General features: G+C 57.0%; 2 protein-coding genes across 6 annotated transcripts in view; one reads left to right on the forward strand and one right to left on the reverse strand.

Moving 5' to 3' along the window:
* GON4L (gon-4 like) overlaps nt 1-14,852 on the forward strand; it is a 34,456-nt gene extending 19,604 nt beyond the window's left edge. Inside the window, exons 4-32 of one of the 5 annotated variants that reach the window (XM_075330182.1) lie at nt 869-1,047; nt 1,125-1,199; nt 1,341-1,391; nt 1,475-1,525; nt 2,250-2,342; nt 2,418-2,531; nt 2,603-2,758; nt 2,946-3,138; nt 3,241-3,342; nt 3,423-3,463; nt 4,426-4,529; nt 4,735-4,948; nt 5,045-5,131; nt 7,595-7,766; nt 8,172-8,316; nt 8,440-8,590; nt 8,769-8,885; nt 9,014-10,210; nt 10,320-10,554; nt 10,906-11,087; nt 11,160-11,357; nt 11,432-11,575; nt 11,850-11,993; nt 12,076-12,213; nt 12,414-12,527; nt 13,506-13,566; nt 13,653-14,037; nt 14,110-14,212; nt 14,352-14,852. In XM_075330182.1, the coding sequence (XP_075186297.1) occupies nt 869-1,047; nt 1,125-1,199; nt 1,341-1,391; nt 1,475-1,525; nt 2,250-2,342; nt 2,418-2,531; nt 2,603-2,758; nt 2,946-3,138; nt 3,241-3,342; nt 3,423-3,463; nt 4,426-4,529; nt 4,735-4,948; nt 5,045-5,131; nt 7,595-7,766; nt 8,172-8,316; nt 8,440-8,590; nt 8,769-8,885; nt 9,014-10,210; nt 10,320-10,554; nt 10,906-11,087; nt 11,160-11,357; nt 11,432-11,575; nt 11,850-11,993; nt 12,076-12,213; nt 12,414-12,527; nt 13,506-13,566; nt 13,653-14,037; nt 14,110-14,212; nt 14,352-14,471 (5,066 nt within the window). In that variant the 3' untranslated portion in view covers nt 14,472-14,852. Of the gene's footprint in view, nt 1-868; nt 1,048-1,124; nt 1,200-1,340; nt 1,392-1,474; nt 1,526-2,249; nt 2,343-2,417; nt 2,532-2,602; nt 2,759-2,945; nt 3,139-3,240; nt 3,343-3,422; nt 3,464-4,425; nt 4,530-4,734; nt 4,949-5,044; nt 5,132-7,594; nt 7,767-8,171; nt 8,317-8,439; nt 8,591-8,768; nt 8,886-9,013; nt 10,211-10,319; nt 10,555-10,905; nt 11,088-11,159; nt 11,358-11,431; nt 11,576-11,849; nt 11,994-12,075; nt 12,214-12,413; nt 12,528-13,505; nt 13,567-13,649; nt 14,038-14,109; nt 14,213-14,351 lie in introns of all 5 variants that reach the window. The other 4 variants (XM_075330180.1, XM_075330181.1, XM_075330179.1 and 1 more) reach the window with 4 other exon arrangements.
* Nucleotides 14,248-16,750, reverse strand: part of MSTO1 (misato mitochondrial distribution and morphology regulator 1) — a 4,762-nt gene continuing 2,259 nt past the window's right edge. Inside the window, exons 5-9 of the mRNA XM_075330184.1 lie at nt 16,424-16,555; nt 16,173-16,351; nt 15,965-16,069; nt 14,994-15,109; nt 14,248-14,692 (exon numbers count right to left, since the gene is read on the reverse strand). Of these exons, the coding sequence (XP_075186299.1) occupies nt 14,475-14,692; nt 14,994-15,109; nt 15,965-16,069; nt 16,173-16,351; nt 16,424-16,555 (750 nt within the window). The 3' untranslated portion in view covers nt 14,248-14,474. The remainder of the gene's footprint in view (nt 14,693-14,993; nt 15,110-15,964; nt 16,070-16,172; nt 16,352-16,423; nt 16,556-16,750) is intronic.

Here is a 16,750-nt window from a genome sequence, read left to right on the forward strand (position 1 = left end):
CTTCACCCTCCTCCTTTTCCTGTTATGCGCTACACCCTCCTCCGCTTCCTCTGGGCTGTTCCTGCGATGCGCTACACCCTCCTCCTCTTCCTCTGGGCCGGTCCCGGGATGCGCTTCACCCTCCTCCTCTTCCTCTGTGCTTTTCCTGTTATGCGCTACACCCTCCTCCTCTTCCTCTGGGTTTTTCCTGTTATGCGCTACACCCTCCTCCGCTTCCTCTGGGCTTTTCCTGTTATGCGCTACCCCCTCCTCCTCTTCCTCTGGGCCGGTCCCGGGATGCGCTTCACCCTCCTCCTCTTCCTCTGGGCTTTTCCTTTTATGCGCTACACCCTCCTCCGCTTCCTCTGGGCTGTTCCTGGGATGTGCTACACCCTCCTCCGCTTCCTCTGGGCTGTTCCTGCGATGCGCTACACCCTCCTCCTCTTCCTCTGGGCCGGTCCCGGGATGCGCTTCACTCTCCTCCTCTTCCTCTGTGCTTTTCCTGTTATGCGCTACACCCTCCTCCTCTTCCTCTGGGTTTTTCCTGTTATGCGCTACACCCTCCTCCGCTTCCTCTGGGCTTTTCCTGTTATGCGCTACCCCCTCCTCCGCTTCCTCTGGGCCGGTCCCGGGATGCGCTTCACCCTCCTCCTCTTCCTCTGGGCTTTTCCTTTTATGCGCTACACCCTCCTCCGCTTCCTCTGGGCTGTTCCTGGGATGCGCTACACCCTCCTCCGCTTCCTCTGGGCTGTTCCTGGGATGCGCTACACCCTCCTCCGCTTCCTCTGGGCTGGTCCCATAATATATCACTTATGTTCTGCTTCCTCTGGGTGGTCCCGGGATGCTGCCCCTTTTCCTTCCAACATTTTTACCTGTCTGACTCTTTTAGATGAGGACATTTCAGATGATGACCAGAAGAGGAGAAAAAAGAAGAAACTTGTAGTGAAGAGGAAACGAGAAGGTGCAGAGCCTCTCACCTGTGATCTGGATCAGAATCTGGACCGGGCCCTGGAGGATGGGGCCAAACAACACAATCTGACAGTAGTCAACGTTCGCAACATCCTCCATGTGAGTGACTCCTCCTGTGAAGGCGGATGGTGGAGGTTGTAGTACCTGTTTTAGTTTTTGTGTTTATTACCTTGCAGGAGGTGATCACTAATGAGCATGTTGTGGCAATGATGAAAGCCGCCATCACAGAGAGCGATGGCCTGCCGCCCTTTGTAAGTAATGAGCATGCTGGTCACCCGGTCTTCCGTCACTATCCCCTTGTGCAGTAGAAATTCCTCCATGTGGTTGATAATAGAGAGCAGTAGCACTATGGAGATATGTGTGGTGTAATGGAATTGGCTTATGTCTTTCAGGAACCAAAAATGACTCGATCAAAGCTGAAAGAGGTGGTGGAGAAGGGTGTGGTGAGTACAGACTGGGGTCTAGTCGCCGGCTGGGACTCCCGTCGCCTGCCTGCCCGCTTGCTGACTGTGGTCATTATTCTTAGGTTATCCCTACCTGGAACCTGTCTCCAATCAAGAAGAGCAGCCAGCAGCAGGTGAGAGATTGGGGAGGGACACCGGGTGGCCCAAGCAGCCATATTCCGGGGTTATTGTGGATACGCTGAATTGGGGAAGCTGTCCCAGAGCCCCCAGTGTATGTGGATTGCAGGGTGAAGCAGAATTATAAGGAGGAAACCAGGTGTCTTGCCGCGCTATTCACCATTCAAACGAAGGGATGTAAATTATTCCATGTCTTTTACATTTAGCCAGGTACAGATCAACGCGTTTCGGAGGACTCAGCCCCCTTCCTCAGGACATAAAGCAATGACAGGATCCTTGTTTTTGCTGTATGTTCTGAGGAAGGGGGCTGAGTCCGACGAAATGTGTTGACCTGTACCTGGCTAAATGTAATAAAGACATGGAATAATTGACATCAATTTGTTTGACTGGTGAATAGCGCGGCAAGACACCTGGTTTCCTACTTATAATTCTGCTTAATCTTTTTCGGGGCTGTGGCTGTTCCACATAGTTTACACGCGATTAAAGGATTGACTGACACAACCCCTCTAGGTGAGTTTACCTTACTTATAATTTTTGGTTTTTATCTGGTAAGACCCTATTGCGCTACCTCTCCACAACTCCTTCACTTCTGGAGATTGCAGGGTGTGAGGGGCTAAGTGCCAGGCTGTGGAGGTGACGGGAGGGTAAATATGCGAAGCACTCTAGTCTTCTGGATAATGACCCCCCCCCCCATCCTTTCACTCACTACTCTTTCATCAGGTGCCTCAGTTTGTTGACATCCCCCTGGAAGAAGAGGATTCATCGGATGAGGAGTATCGGCCAGAGGAGGAGGACGATGAGACCGCCGAGGAGGTGAGGGAGGGGTACGCCCTGGGTCTTGGGGTCCTGCAGGTCGGGGGACAGGCCGTTCATGCTGTGTGTCTGCAGAGTCTGCTGGAGAGTGATGTGGAGAGCACCGCGTCTTCCCCACGTGGCTTCAAGCGGATGAGAGGGCATTGTTTCTCAGAGTCACAGGGTGAGGAGCATACAGCCAGCCGGAAGGTGAGTGATCACACATAGCCAAGCAGGAGGGCAGGGCTCCACTACCTGGGTAGTGTCATCTGTCTATCCAGCAGGTCGTAGGGAGACACATCAGTGCAGAATCTGTGCCCATGGGGCCTCCCCCACCCCCCAAAGTAAAGGACACCCCTGACAGTGCCTTCATGGATAAGCTGCACGCTGTGGATGAGGAACTGGATCGTCATCCCGTCACTATTGAGTCCTTCCAGGTGAGCCCCGCCCCCTCCGCCTATAGTGCTAGGTGAGCCCGGCCCCTCTGCATGCAGTGCCCGGTAAGCCCCGCCCCTCTGCATGCAGTGCCCGGTAAGCCTCACCCCCTCTGCATGCAGTGCCCGGTGAGCCCCACCCCTCACAATCCTTAGAGATGACGCTTACTGACGCTTTTCCTTCGGACAGTCTTTGCATGAGAACCTTATCGCCTGCCGCACCCGTTCCAAGAGGCCGCTTAAGAATGTGCCCATTGGTCAGCTGGAGGCTGAACTCCAGGCCCCGGACATCACCCCCGACATGTACGAAGTCAACACCGCCGATGATGACAACTGGAAGAACTGGCTGCGTGGCCTGATGCACGATGATGTGGGTAATGAGGGTGAGTGTGCAGGCGCTACACCGCCACTGTCCTCCATTCCAGTGCTTCTCTCCAGCCTCTCTTCTACCCTCCTCCTCCTGATGGCGCCATCTCTCATTCCAGATGAAGCGGACGATGACGATGATCCGGAATACAACATCCTGGAGGACTGGGATGAGCCGGACACCGAAGATCTGCGCAATGATCGCGCCGTGAGGATTACCAGTAAGTGGGGAAACTGGGGAAGGGGCAGCGGGGGGGCCATGAGGGATGGATCTTCATTTTATCATTGTTCTGACCGGCAGAGAAAGAAGTGAACGAGCTGATGGAGGAACTGTTTGAGACTGTAAGTCCAGCTGCCCCTTCTCTCTGCTCCCCCCCCCCCCCACAGTCTCCTCTCTGCTCCTGCCCGCCTCCCCACAGTCTTCTCTCTGCTCCCGTGGCCCGCCTTCTCTCTGTTTCCGCTGCCCCCACTCGCTGCTCCCGTGGCCCGCCTTCTCTCTGCTTCTGCTGCCCCCACTCGTCCACTTGTTGCTCCCGTGGCCCGCCTTCTCTGTTTCTGCTGCCCCCACTCGTCCGCTCGCTGCTCCCATGGCCCACCTTCTCTCTGTTTCCGCTGCCCCCACTCGCTGCTCCCGTGGCCCGCCTTCTCTCTGCTTCTGCTGCCCCCACTCGTCCACTTGTTGCTCCCGTGGCCCGCCTTCTCTGTTTCTGCTGCCCCCACTCGCTGCTCCCATGGCCCGCCTTCTCTGTTTCCGCTGCCCCCACTCGCTGCTCCCGTGGCCCGCCTTCTCTGTTTCCGCTGCCTCACTCGTTCACTTCGCTGCTCCCGTGGCCCGCCTTCTCTCTGTTTCTGCTGCCTCACTCGTCCACTCGCTGCTCCCGTGGCCCGCCTTCTCTCTGTTTCTGCTGCCCCCACTCGTCCACTCTCTGCTCCCGTGGCCAGCCTTCTCTCTTTCTGCTCCCCCACTCATCCACTCTCTGCTAGCGTGGCCCGCGTTCTCTCTTTCTGCTGCCCCCACTCGTCCACTCTCTGCTCCCGTGGCCCGCCTTCTCTCTGTTTCTGCTGCCTCCACTCTCTGCTCCTGTGGCGCTCCTTCTGTGTTTCCGCTGCCCCCACTCGTCCACTCTCTGCTCCCGAGGCCCGCCTTCTCTCTGTTTCTGCTGCCCCCACTCGTCCACTCTCTGCTCCTGTGGCCCGCCTTCTCTCTGTTTCTGCTGCCCCCACTCGTCCACTCTCTGCTCCTGTGGCCCGCCTTCTCTCTGTTTCTGCTGCCCCCACTCGTCTACTTAAGGCTTTACCTTCAGTTTCAGGATGAGATGGGAATTTCACATTTGGAGGATGAGGGGGCAGATGATGAAAACTGTAACGCAGAGCCGCTGCTCGACTTCAACACCCCGCAGGCCATCAGGTGAGTGACTAGCAGCAGCGCCTCCTCTCTACGGGGCAGAGCAGCCACAGAACCGCTGCCACTGTTTGGGAAAGGAGGTAGATCAAGGTTGGGGCAGTGGCACCCCTTCTTCACGAGTTGTGTTGAGGAAGGGATGACTGCTGAGGCCTCCACAACTCCACATTTTCCACCCACCGGGGGGCTTACCACCCGGACTATCCCACAGGCTGGAGGAGCCCCTCCTCACGGAGCAGCATCGCACGGTGCGGGCTCAGCTCGAGTATTTACGGATGAGGAAACTACTCATGATGAGGACGGAAGAAGAGAAATGTCCTGCCAGAGATGTGCAGCCCCCCACACCTGCTCCAGCCCACCGACTCCCATCCATCATGAGGCTAGACTGTGCGCAGAGGAGAAGGCTGCAGCAGCAAATGCAGCAGGTGAGGTGCGACCTTCCAATCCCCCCCCCCCCTCCCCCCCGAGGGCACAGCGCAGCCCCCAGAAGACATTGTATAACCTATGCTTTATGTTCCTAGCATGTCCAGCTCCTGACTCAGCTCCATCTACTGAGCTTCAGCAACCCAAAGCTCTGTCCCGAGGCCTACACCGCGCATGTCTACTTGGTGAGCGTGCATACCGCAGTGTGACAACCGGAGTAGTGGGAGGGTAGGATGATGGGACAAGGACTGGGTGTCGTAGGGTGGAGAGATTGTGGTCAGAAGTGGTGGAGCGGGGGGGGGGCTGTGGCTGAAGGTGAAGGAGCTGTGGTTGGCGTGCCTGTGGGTAGTGGGGTTGGGGTCGGAGGGCAGTGGGGATACATTGGGACGGAGGGGTTGTGGCCAGAGGGCGACGAGGATGCAGTGGGATGGAGGAGTTGTGGCCAGGGGTGGTGGGACAGAAGGGTTGTGGCCGGATGCAGTTGGATGGAGGGGGTGGTGGTCAGGTGCGGCGAGGATGCGGTGGGACGGAGGAGTTTGTGGCCAGGGGATGCGGTGGCACAGAGGAGTTGGGGCCAGGGGCAGCAGGGATGCGGTGGGAGGGAGGAGTTGTGGCCATGGTTGGCAGGGATGCGGTGGGACGGAGGAGTTTGTGGCCAGGGGATGCGGTGGCACAGAGGAGTTGGGGCCAGGGGCAGCAGGGATGCGGTGGGAGGGAGGAGTTGTGGCCATGGGTGGCAGGGATGCGGTGGGATGGATGAATTGTAACCAGGGGTGGCGAGGATGCGGTGGGATGGAGGAGTTGTGGCCAGGGGCGTCAGGGGTACGGGAGGACGGAGGCGTTGTGGCCAGGGGCGGTGGGGATGCGGTGGGACGGAGGAGTTGTGACCAGGGGCGACGGGAATGCGGTGGGACGGAGGAGTTGTGGCCAGAGGCGGCAGGGGTGCGGTAGGACGGAGCAGTTGTGGCCAGGGGCGGCGGGGATGCGGTGGGACGGAGGAGTTGTGGTCCGGGGCGGCGGGGATGCAGTGGGACGGAGGAGTTGTAGCCAGGGGCGGTGGGACGGAGGAGTTGTAGCCAGGGGCGGCGGGAATGCGGTGGGACGGAGGAGTTGTGGCCAGGGGATGCGGTGGGACGGAGGAGTTGTGGCCAGGGGATGCGGTGGGACGGAGGAGTTGTGGCCAGGGGATGCGGTGGGACGGAGGAGTTGTGGCCAGGGGATGCGGTGGGACGGAGGAGTTGTGGCCAGGGGATGCGGTGGGACGGAGGAGTTGTGGCCAGGGGATGCGGTGGGACGGAGGAGTTGTGGCCAGGGGATGCGGTGGGACGGAGGAGTTGTGGCCAGGGGATGCGGTGGGACGGAGGAGTTGTGGCCAGGGGATGCGGTGGGACGGAGGAGTTGTGGCCAGGGGATGCGGTGGGACGGAGGAGTTGTGGCCAGGGGATGCGGTGGGACGGAGGAGTTGTGGCCAGGGGATGCGGTGGGACGGAGGAGTTGTGGCCAGGGGATGCGGTGGGACGGAGGAGTTGTGGCCAGGGGATGCGGTGGGACGGAGGATTTGTGGCCAGGGGATGCGGTGGGACGGAGGAGTTGTGGCCAGGGGATGCGGTGGGACGGAGGAGTTGTGGCCAGGGGATGCGGTGGGACGGAGGAGTTGTGGCCAGGGGATGCGGTGGGACGGAGGAGTTGTGGCCAGGGGATGCGGTGGGACGGAGGAGTTGTGGCCAGGGGATGCGGTGGGACGGAGGAGTTGTGGCCAGGGGATGCGGTGGGACGGAGGAGTTGTGGCCAGGGGATGCGGTGGGACGGAGGAGTTGTGGCCAGGGGATGCGGTGGGACGGAGGAGTTGTGGCCAGGGGATGCGGTGGGACGGAGGAGTTGTGGCCAGGGGATGCGGTGGGACGGAGGAGTTGTGGCCAGGGGATGCGGTGGGACGGAGGAGTTGTGGCCAGGGGATGCGGTGGGACGGAGGAGTTGTGGCCAGGGGATGCGGTGGGACGGAGGAGTTGTGGCCAGGGGATGCGGTGGGACGGAGGATTTGTGGCCAGGGGATGCGGTGGGACGGAGGAGTTGTGGCCAGGGGATGCGGTGGGACGGAGGAGTTGTGGCCAGGGGATGCGGTGGGACGGAGGAGTTGTGGCCAGGGGATGCGGTGGGACGGAGGAGTTGTGGCCAGGGGATGCGGTGGGACGGAGGAGTTGTGGCCAGGGGATGCGGTGGGACGGAGGAGTTGTGGCCAGGGGATGCGGTGGGACGGAGGAGTTGTGGCCAGGGGATGCGGTGGGACGGAGGAGTTGTGGCCAGGGGATGCGGTGGGACGGAGGAGTTGTGGCCAGGGGATGCGGTGGGACGGAGGAGTTGTGGCCAGGGGATGCGGTGGGACGGAGGAGTTGTGGCCAGGGGATGCGGTGGGACGGAGGAGTTGTGGCCAGGGGATGCGGTGGGACGGAGGAGTTGTGGCCAGGGGATGCGGTGGGACGGAGGAGTTGTGGCCAGATGTGGCAGGCTGAGCACGGTATGGCCAGATGTGTGATGGAGGGGTTGTCTGCTGGGTCAGTGGGTATGCAGTGGGAGAGAGGGAATGCGGTGGCGGTAAATCTCCATCTTTTTGGAGGGATGTTCCTGAGCATGGACTTATTCTCTCTTAGGCTGAGCTCTCCACCTTTGCTGACAGCTCGTCTGTGAGGCACGGTGCGGTGACCCCCAACTTCCAGAGCATGTTCCAGGCTTGTAATCTAAAGGATGCTCTGAAGCTCATCCCACTAGTTCATAGCCAAGTGCCAGAAGTTGTCGAGCCCCCCAACCCTTCAAGAAAAACTGGTACGTGATGGGGGAGATGTGAGAGCTCTGTTTTGTGGGCGGGTGTTGTGTGCACAGAGTTCTGCGCTTCTGTACCCGGGTGCAGTTACACTTTCAGTTAAGGCTCAGGGATATTCGCTCTAGAGCCTAAAGCCCGTCCTGTTTGTATCAGTGTGACCAGGGCTGGTCATGAACCGCGATAACGCTGGGGGTCCCCAGTGAGCAGCTGCTGTGCTGAAGCAGAACTAAACAACCAGCTGCACTGGCTACTATAGTAAGAAGCACGCCCCACACTGGTAGAACCTCTGCCGGGGACAGTCCTGGGGAAGCTCACTGACCACAAGCTGAGGGTGTGAGCGTGATCAGGAAATGATGAGATGGACCTCTCGTTGTGTGTCACTGACCGGTCACCTCTCCTCCCTTCAGCCAAGCATGTCCCCAGCCTCCCCCAGCACATGGCCTGGATCCTGGCCACACGCCCCATCTTCATGTATCCAGAGCTGCTTCCTGTGTGTGCCATGAAACCCAGAAGAACCCAGGACAGGGTGTTTTTTACCAACGCCGAAGACTGGTATGTGGCTGTGCCTGGCCCTACTCCATATATGCCCCCAATAACCATGCCGTGACTTTCCACCCTGGCGGGGTGGCTTTCCCTCCTAGCCAACATGCCGTGACTCCCATCTTCTCTTTTTAGTTTACTCGCTTTAGGCTTGAAACATTTCGACAACGTCGATTACTTCAAGCAGTTAATCAGCAAATACCTACTGACCGCCAAAACAGCTCAGCAGCTGACTGTGCGAATAAAGAACCTCACCATGAAGAAGTCTCCTGACAACATCATCAAGGTGGGCTACTGGGGAAAAGAGGAGAGGGGGGCTTGTCTGGAAATAACGCAGTAGACGGCAGGGGCCTCTACACTGGTACATGAGGGGGTGAGTTGAGGTCTCTGCCGGAGTCCAACCCAACACCAGGCTATATAAGGAGTTGAAGTCTCTTCACATTTAACCCATTTTTTACTGACAGTTTTACAGGAGAACTAAGATGCTGCCAGCACTGGGCAGATGCTGTGAAGACGTCCTACCCCAAGATGCCCGCCCACCACTGGAGAGGGAGAAGCACCGGCTCCCATTCTGGGTCAAGGTTTGTGGCTAGGCTGTGCTGTCCTTCGCTGGCTGGAGTGATGCTGCTGCAGGTGGCCTCTTGCCGCTTAGGTTGTCCTCTCTGGCCGGAGTGATGATGCCACTGGTTACACTTGTCTTTCCCCATAGGCCAGCCTCAGCAGCCTCAAAACTGGAGTAAAGAAATCTGCCGACTCCCAGTACCCCCTGGTTCTCCCGCCAGAGGTCTCACTTACCCTTAAGCCCCTGTCCAAACGATTCTGCTGGAAATCCTGCCGCCAGAAGAGGTCCACTTTAAAACCACTACTTATCCGGCCGAACCCTATGCCGAAACAAGTGATGAAGCACCCTGCCCCGCAGAGCGTTCCAATCAGGATCTTAGGGCAGGTTCCACCACTGATTCAGCTGGAAGTAACAATGCAAGGACTCATTAACATCCAGCCTCTCGGGGTGCGTTTGGGGTGTAAGTCCCTCCCAGCACCATGCGTCAGTGCCTCTCAGAAGGTGGCTGCTCATTTCTCAGCTGTTGCAGCCCCCCAGCCAGAAGTGGCGCTGCCTCCCGTCAATGCTCCAAGGGCAAGAAAATCCCCTATTTGTGCATTACCTAAAGGAAAGGCCGAGGCGAATTCCCTTGGGGAGACTGCAACCCCTGTCCTGCAGTCCACGCCTGTCGTCTTTACTCTTCCTCATGGAGCTTTGAAGCTGGTGAGTTTGGGCACAACATGTGGTGTTCTCCAGCCTCTCTGTACAAGAAGTGCTGCTCCCATGACAGCTGTGCTGGTGACGCCAAGCCATGTACCTCTCATCCAGCCTCCCGTCTCACCACCTGGCACTCAGGCTGAGCCTGAGGCGTCTAAGACCAACCACCAGAAGAGAGAAGAAGAGGAGTGGGAGTACGTGTCCATCACCATAAAGGTGGAAGAACAGTCATCTGATGCGCAGGGGAAGGACCAATCCTCTGATGTCACAGACCATATGACCCCAAAGGAGGAGCCTAATGCCACCCCTGAGGATTCACAGTGCGTCCCGCAGCAGAGTTTTACTTCCTCTTCTCCTACCTCAAAGTCTCAGTGTCCAGGGGATATGGAAGAGCCGGAGGAGGTGACCCAGACCCAAAAAACAGAGGGCACAGAGAACTCTCCAAAAAACCCCTCTACCTATGGAGATGTGGAGATCAGCAGCCCTGGAGGGGCACTAATAGACTCATCCAGCCCTGCGGAGGGCCAGGACCTGGGTAATGACAAGGATGGCCTGGAGGAGGAGGAGGACGAAGACTTTGATGACCTGACCCAAGATGAGGATGAGATGTCCTCTGAGGAATCTGTACTGTCTGTGCCCGAGTTACAGGTGAGATCCTGGATTCAATTGGTGAACATGTTGTCTACAGCACCCACCGTGCTGGAGACCATCAATGTGATTGGGGGGTTCAGGCGGTGATTTTACACTTTGCTGTCAGGAGACCATGGAGAAGCTGACGTGGCTGGCATCGGAGCGACGCCTCAGCCAGGAGGGAGACTCTGAGGAAAATTCCCAGGAGGAGAACACTGAACCTGAGGAGGAGGAAGAGGGGGCAGACGGATCATGCCAGAAGCCGGAGGAAATGACGGACAAAGCTGGAGACGAGGAGCTGCTGCCCAGTCACCACCGCACACCCTCACCGCTCCCAGTGGACACCAGTATCACCCAAACAGGTAGGAGCCGCTTGTCAGCACCTCTATTACAGCTGCATGGATGCGTGTTGCCCGTCACTGTCCTCCTGTATGGTGAAGTGCTGCCGTCACTGTCCTCCTGTGTGGTGAGGTGCTGCCCGTGACTGTCGTCCTGTATGGTGAGGTGCTGCCCGTCACTGTCCTCCTGTATGGTGTGGTGCTCCCGTGACTGTCGTCCTGTATGGTGAGGTGCTGCCCGTCACTGTCCTCCTGTATGGTGTGGTGCTCCCGTCACTGTCCTCCTGTGTGGTGAGGTGCTCCCGTCACTGTCCTCCTGTGTGGTGAGGTGCTCCCGTCACTGTCCTGTATGATGTGTGTTTTGCTTCCTCCCAGCAGAGCGGCGCCGGGGAGGCAGCAAAGGGCAGAGCACTCACCGCCCCCGGATCAGGAGAGGCCGGGCACGAATCAGCAAGGACACCTCCAAACTGCTATTACTGTACGATGAGAAAATCCTGACGAAGGACCCGCTGCGGGAGCAGAAGGACATGGCGTTTGCACAGTCCTACCTGAACCGGGTGAGTGGTCTGTGCCTCGGTGCGCAGCCCTGTAATGTGTGAGCCATCTGTAACCGCCTGTGTTTGCCGCAGGTGCGCGATGCTCTCCACTCTGCCCCCGACACCTACCAGCAGTTCCTCAACCTCATATATGAATATGAGACAAGGGCAGACGGAAAGACGGCGGTGCATCTGTACGAGAGCCTGCGGCTGCTCCTGCACGACTCTCCGCAGCTCCTCAGGGACTTCGCTGCTTTTCTGCTTCCAGAACAAGCCTTGGAGTGTGGACTGGTCAGTGACTGTATATTTGGGGGTTGGCTGGCCGATGTCACGCAGGGAGTGGGGTAACAGTGTCTCTCCTCCAGTTTGAGGAACAGCAGGCCTTCGATAAAAGCCGCAGGTTTCTCCGCCAACTGGAGATCTGTTTCCAGGAGAACCCCGCCCAGCACCAAAAAATCATCCGACTGCTGCAGAGCTGCGCAGAGTGCCCCCTGCAGGAGATGGGGAAGGTGAGTAGTCCGCGGCTTTCTCTCCCGCCGCCACCTGCCTGCCTCTGCGGCTGTCTCTCCCGCCGCCACTTGCCTGCCTCTGCGGTTGTCTCTCCCGCCGCCACTTGCCTGACTCTGCAGCTGTCGCTCCCGCCGCCGCCACCTGCCTGACTCTGCGGCTGTCGCTCCCCGCCGCCGCCACCTGCCTGACTCTGCGGCTGTCGCTCCCGCCACCTGCCTGACTCTGCGGCTGTCGCTCCCGCCTGCCTCCACACTGGATTGTTTGTATTTACAGCTGAAAACTCAGATGTGGCAGCTGCTGAAGGGACACATGCACCTGCAGGAGGAGTTCTCCCTGTTCTTTGATCAGCTCCGACCTCCGCCCAGCCGCATGGACGACTTCGAGGTGATGAACTGGACTGAGAACAAGGCGTACACAGTGAGTACCTGGCCGACGTCCCGATGTGTCCGGAGCGGTTCATGGGGCAGATACTTCTGATGGCTTCTTCCCCTTTTCTAAGTTTGATGGTTTTGAAGAAGTGACGATACCAGATGTGGAGGAAGATGAGGAGCAGCATCCGAAGGTGGCCGCACCGCCGAGGAGTAAACGGAGGAAAGAAAGCAGTCATGGGTCAGATAAAAACCAGGAGAGTTGTAAGGTGAGATCAGCGCGCCACCAGACCGGGCCTGGAGCGCACCCAGGAGCTTCTCCATGTTGTGTCGGACAGCGGAGCGTGTGTGCCGAGCATATCCCTCAGTCCCCCACTTAGTCTCATAGCATTACTGGCTACGATTTATACAGCTGCCTCGGAGCGTCCGACGTTGCGGTCATCATTTTTCTGATGGTTGTGTTTTGTAGGATGGCGATTGGCCGTATGTAGGGAAGGAGTGTCCGTGCGCATGTCATGACGCAGGGGTGGAGCAGAGGATGAAGCGCTGTAAGAGGCGGCTGTGTGCGCAGTGCCCCAGTAAGGTGAGCTCCGTCCTAGACTACTGTGCGCAGTGCCCCAGTAAGGTGAGCTCCGTCCTAGACTACTGTGCGCAGTGCCCCAGTAAGGTGAGCTTTGTCCTAGACTGTACTGTGTGCAGTGCCCCAGTAAGGTGAGCTTTGTCCTAGACTGTACTGTGTGCAGTGCCCCAGTGAGGTAAGCTCTGTCCTAGACTGTAGTGTGTGCAGTGCCCCAGTAAGGTGAGCTCCGTCCTAGACTACTGTGCGCAGTGCCCCAGTAAGGTGAGCTTTGTCCTAGACTGTAGTGTGTGCAGTGCCCCAGTAAGGTGAGCTTTGTCCTAGACTGTAGTGTGTGCAGTGCCCCAGTAAGGTGAGACTTGTCCTAGACTGTAGTGCGCGCAGTGCCCCAGTAAGGTGAGCTCTGTCCTAGACTGTACTGTGTGCAGTGCCCCAGTAAGGTGAGCTCTGTCCTAGACTGTAGTGTGTGCAGTGCCCCAGTAAGGTGAGCTCTGTCCTAGACTATTGTGTGTGTGTGCAGTGCCCCAGTAAGGTGAGCTCTGTCCTAGACTGTACTGTGTGCAGTGCCCCAGTAAGGTGAGCTCTGTCCTAGACTGTAGTGTGTGCAGTGCCCCAGTTAGGTGAGCTCTGTCCTAGACTATTGTGTGTGTGTGTGTGTGCAGTGCCCCAGTAAGGTGAGCTCTGTCCTAGACTGTACTGTGTGCAGTGCCCCAGTAAGGTGAGCTCTGTCCTAGACTACTGTGTGTGTGTGCAGTGCCCCAGTAAGGTGAGCTCTGTCCTAGACTATTGTGTGCAGTGCCCCAGTAAGGTGAGCTCTGTCCTAGACACTAGTGTGTGTGTGCAGTGCGCCAGTAAGGTGAGCTGTGTGTGTGTGTGTGTGTGTGTGTGTGTGTGTGTGTGTGGTGCGCCAGTAAGGTGAGCTTTGTCCGTGACGGTAGTGTGGCGCTGCGTTCTTACCTTGCTCACGCTTTGCATCACATTTAGGGCTGTGACGGTCGTTCCCAGAGGTCAGCTGATGCAGGGGCATCTACCATGAAGGATGCAGGTGAGCTTGGGAAAGCAGAGAAGGGTAAACCTGTATGTATATTTTTGGGGGGTTTATTTTATATTGCTTACTGTTGGGTGCAGAAGACTGCAGGCTCTCACTGCCGCGGGGCACAACTGATGAACACGCCGGGGCCCGGGGTCCCAACATGTTGGTCCAGAGGTCACGTTGTGGTGCTGACACAGGTAGAGTCAGGCATCAGCCCAAAGGCGCTTCATCCCGGGGAGCCAGGAGACCTTACAAACCACAGCGCTGCCGCAGCCCCTCTGGACCGGAGGTTAGAGATGAGGCTGATGCTCCAGGAATATCTCCTCCATGTTCGCCACTCACTACTTCCTCTGCGCTCCTAAATCCCTCCCCTGAGGATCCTTCCATCGTCCAGGCAACAACCCAGGAGGAGCCGACCCTGACTATGTGTGCCAAGAACATCAAGGTCAGCTCCAGCGGAGAGAAGGTGGTGCTATGGACCAGGTGGGTACTTAGATTTTGGTCTCCCTGCGTGTCGTGTACAGCCCCTTCCACACCTTGTGTTTGTTATTATAGGGAGGCCGATCGTGTGATCCTCACCACGTGTCAGGAGCAAGGGACGCATGACGACACGTTCAGCGCTATCTCTGCACAGCTTGGTAACAAAAGCCCTTCTGAGGTGAGTGAGCCCCAAATAATGTGCCTGCGCCTGGAGAAGGATGAAGCTGCTTTATTCCCCCCTATCTTGGGAGCAGATACATACATGACATGTCCGTACACCGTGGGGAGGGGATAACGAGCCCTGCTCTTTTGCTCAGGTGTCGCAGCGCTTTCGGGAGCTCATTAACCTCTTCCAGACGGGATGTGTCACCAGCTCAGATGATGAAGATGATGGTATGGAGAACGTGTCTGACGTGGAGGCGGATGAGGAGGATTAGTGTTCAGTCGCTCTCGTCTCCCTCCCTCGCACGGTAGTGGTGGGCCAGACTCCGCACCTCGTCCACAGCTTCTCGGAAGTCGTCCTGCTCCACGGCTGCGGTAGAGAAGTTCAGCCATCGCCGCATGTCCATGCTACTGGCCTCATCACACAGGCTGCGGAGCGTCTGATGCAGAGCACTGGATGATTGCAGAGCGGCCAGTACCGGGGTCCTTCCTACAACTGGGAGATAGTGGGTTATTCTTGTACAGGACTATTCCCCCACCCCCCGATGTTCTGTTTCTACGTCCAGCTTGGTTTCGTGCGGAGCATATTGCACTTTGTGAGCAGGCGGAAGGTGATAGGATGGACATTTTGTGTTGTAAATAAAATTGTACGTTTACCCACGCTGTGGTTCAGCTTACTCTTGTCCTCCATACTTAACACTACACTTGTGTCTACGCAGGATAATAGGTTATGTTCACTGCATTTGCACAGCATTTTTTTTTTTTCTGAGTGAGAAGTGGATTACAAGCGTCCTCACCTGTGGGCTCCGTCTGGGGCTCCTCTGTAGTAAAGCCGTCTTTGGTTATATATGGAGAGAAGAACTGAGGAAATGTGGGCCCCAGTGTGCAGGGGGCCCCCAACACATAGCTCGCACTGTGGGAGAGAAAGACACTAATGAGGGAGAGTAAACTGTATCCATGGGGGTGGGCTGCGGCACGTAGCTGTATTGTGTGCGTCAACATATGGAGCAACCCGCTGCCGTGCAGTGAGAAAGTGAACATCTGATGACGTGGCGAAACGTTAATTGTAAATATATTGCACTGCAGGAGACAAACGTGCAATCAGCAATGACATAACGGCACACACAGCCTGGTTTCTGTAATTTGCCCATCCGGAGAACAAGGGGTCAGTGAGAGCTGCTGTCTGATGAAAACTCTCAGAAGGCGAGCTATCGAGGCTACAGTGCGGGGCATAGATCAATCCATGGTACATCTTGGTACAATCACCCCAAGAGCAGAGGATTGAAGAATGACTGAAGCCTCTATAACCGGCGAAACGCCCTGCTCATGTGTCTATGGGGATAAGGAAGGCCAACATGGATATCCGAAGACCACTGGAAGGTCCCACACTGCTCATGTGAGACGTGACAGTTTTCTCTCATTCACCTAATGCTGCACCATAGAGCTCCTTCCTGTGTAGAGAAGGAGCTACGGCAGGGGCCATCTGTGATCAGCTGCTCCGCATCTAGTTGGTCAATGTGTATAACACATTTTGTACAGCAGGTGCATGAGGAACGAGGGAGACCAAGACCTGACTCTAGTATGGCAGGTTAGAAATCTTGAGGACCAACCCTCGATTCCTCCTCACCAGTTACAGGGCATGTTAAGTAGAGGTGAGCGCTGCTGGGGAGGGATCTATAGGTTATTAAAGGGAACCTGTCACCAGATTTTGGCAGTCTAAACCAAAGGTAGCACCTTACACTACAAAACTCTGGGTGGTGGCACTTACCTGAGAGTGGAGGGGTAGAGGGACGACAGATATCGCTGCAGGACTTGTTCTCCGGTCTCGCACGTATGAAGAAAAGATGGAGGCCGTGTCCCAGCAGGAAGATCACTGGGTACCCCCATCCAAAAAAAAAAGCAGTTACTGCACAATGTTTTCATTAGGTGGACATTGCTTGTATACATAGTGGGGATGATGCCATATGGTTGGTCACCTGGTGTGTCGCGGCTGTGATATTCCTCTGAGGACCACAGACTGTGTAAAGATGGCAGTGTCACCTGTACATGGTGAAACTGAGAGCCAGGGAGCACCGCTTAGGTGAGGCAGCAATGCGTCCGGCAGAGACATGGTGGACAGCAATGGGAATGGCACCGAACATGAGGCAGAAAGCATCTGAGGAAAGAGCAAGATGTAAGCTACTATGTACCTAATACAAGACCCTGAACCTTACCTCCCGGGACCCACCTTCCTACCACCGAATGTCAGCATGTCCGCAAAGTGCAACATGGAGAGCTCAGAGGTTGCCATCCGATAAGGAACAGTCAGAGTATTCAGTGCCATCGCCAGAACTGCGCTGCTGTGGTACTGTAAACATGCCTGGAAGAAAGGGGCCACAATGTGAACGCCAACAGATGAGGGCCATACACAACACAGAGGGATATGGTGGTGGTATATTCTCCCAAGCTTGGACGGACCCTGCTCCAGTTTGTCAACATACAGCGACCAAAGTAATGACCGTTATCAGACGTCTAAAGTGGAAATGTCACCTATAGAAGAGGAAGACAACGGTGA

The sequence above is a fragment of the Anomaloglossus baeobatrachus genome, chromosome 12 (genome assembly GCF_048569485.1).
Source record: "Anomaloglossus baeobatrachus isolate aAnoBae1 chromosome 12, aAnoBae1.hap1, whole genome shotgun sequence".
Taxonomy (NCBI): Eukaryota; Metazoa; Chordata; class Amphibia; order Anura; family Aromobatidae; genus Anomaloglossus; species Anomaloglossus baeobatrachus.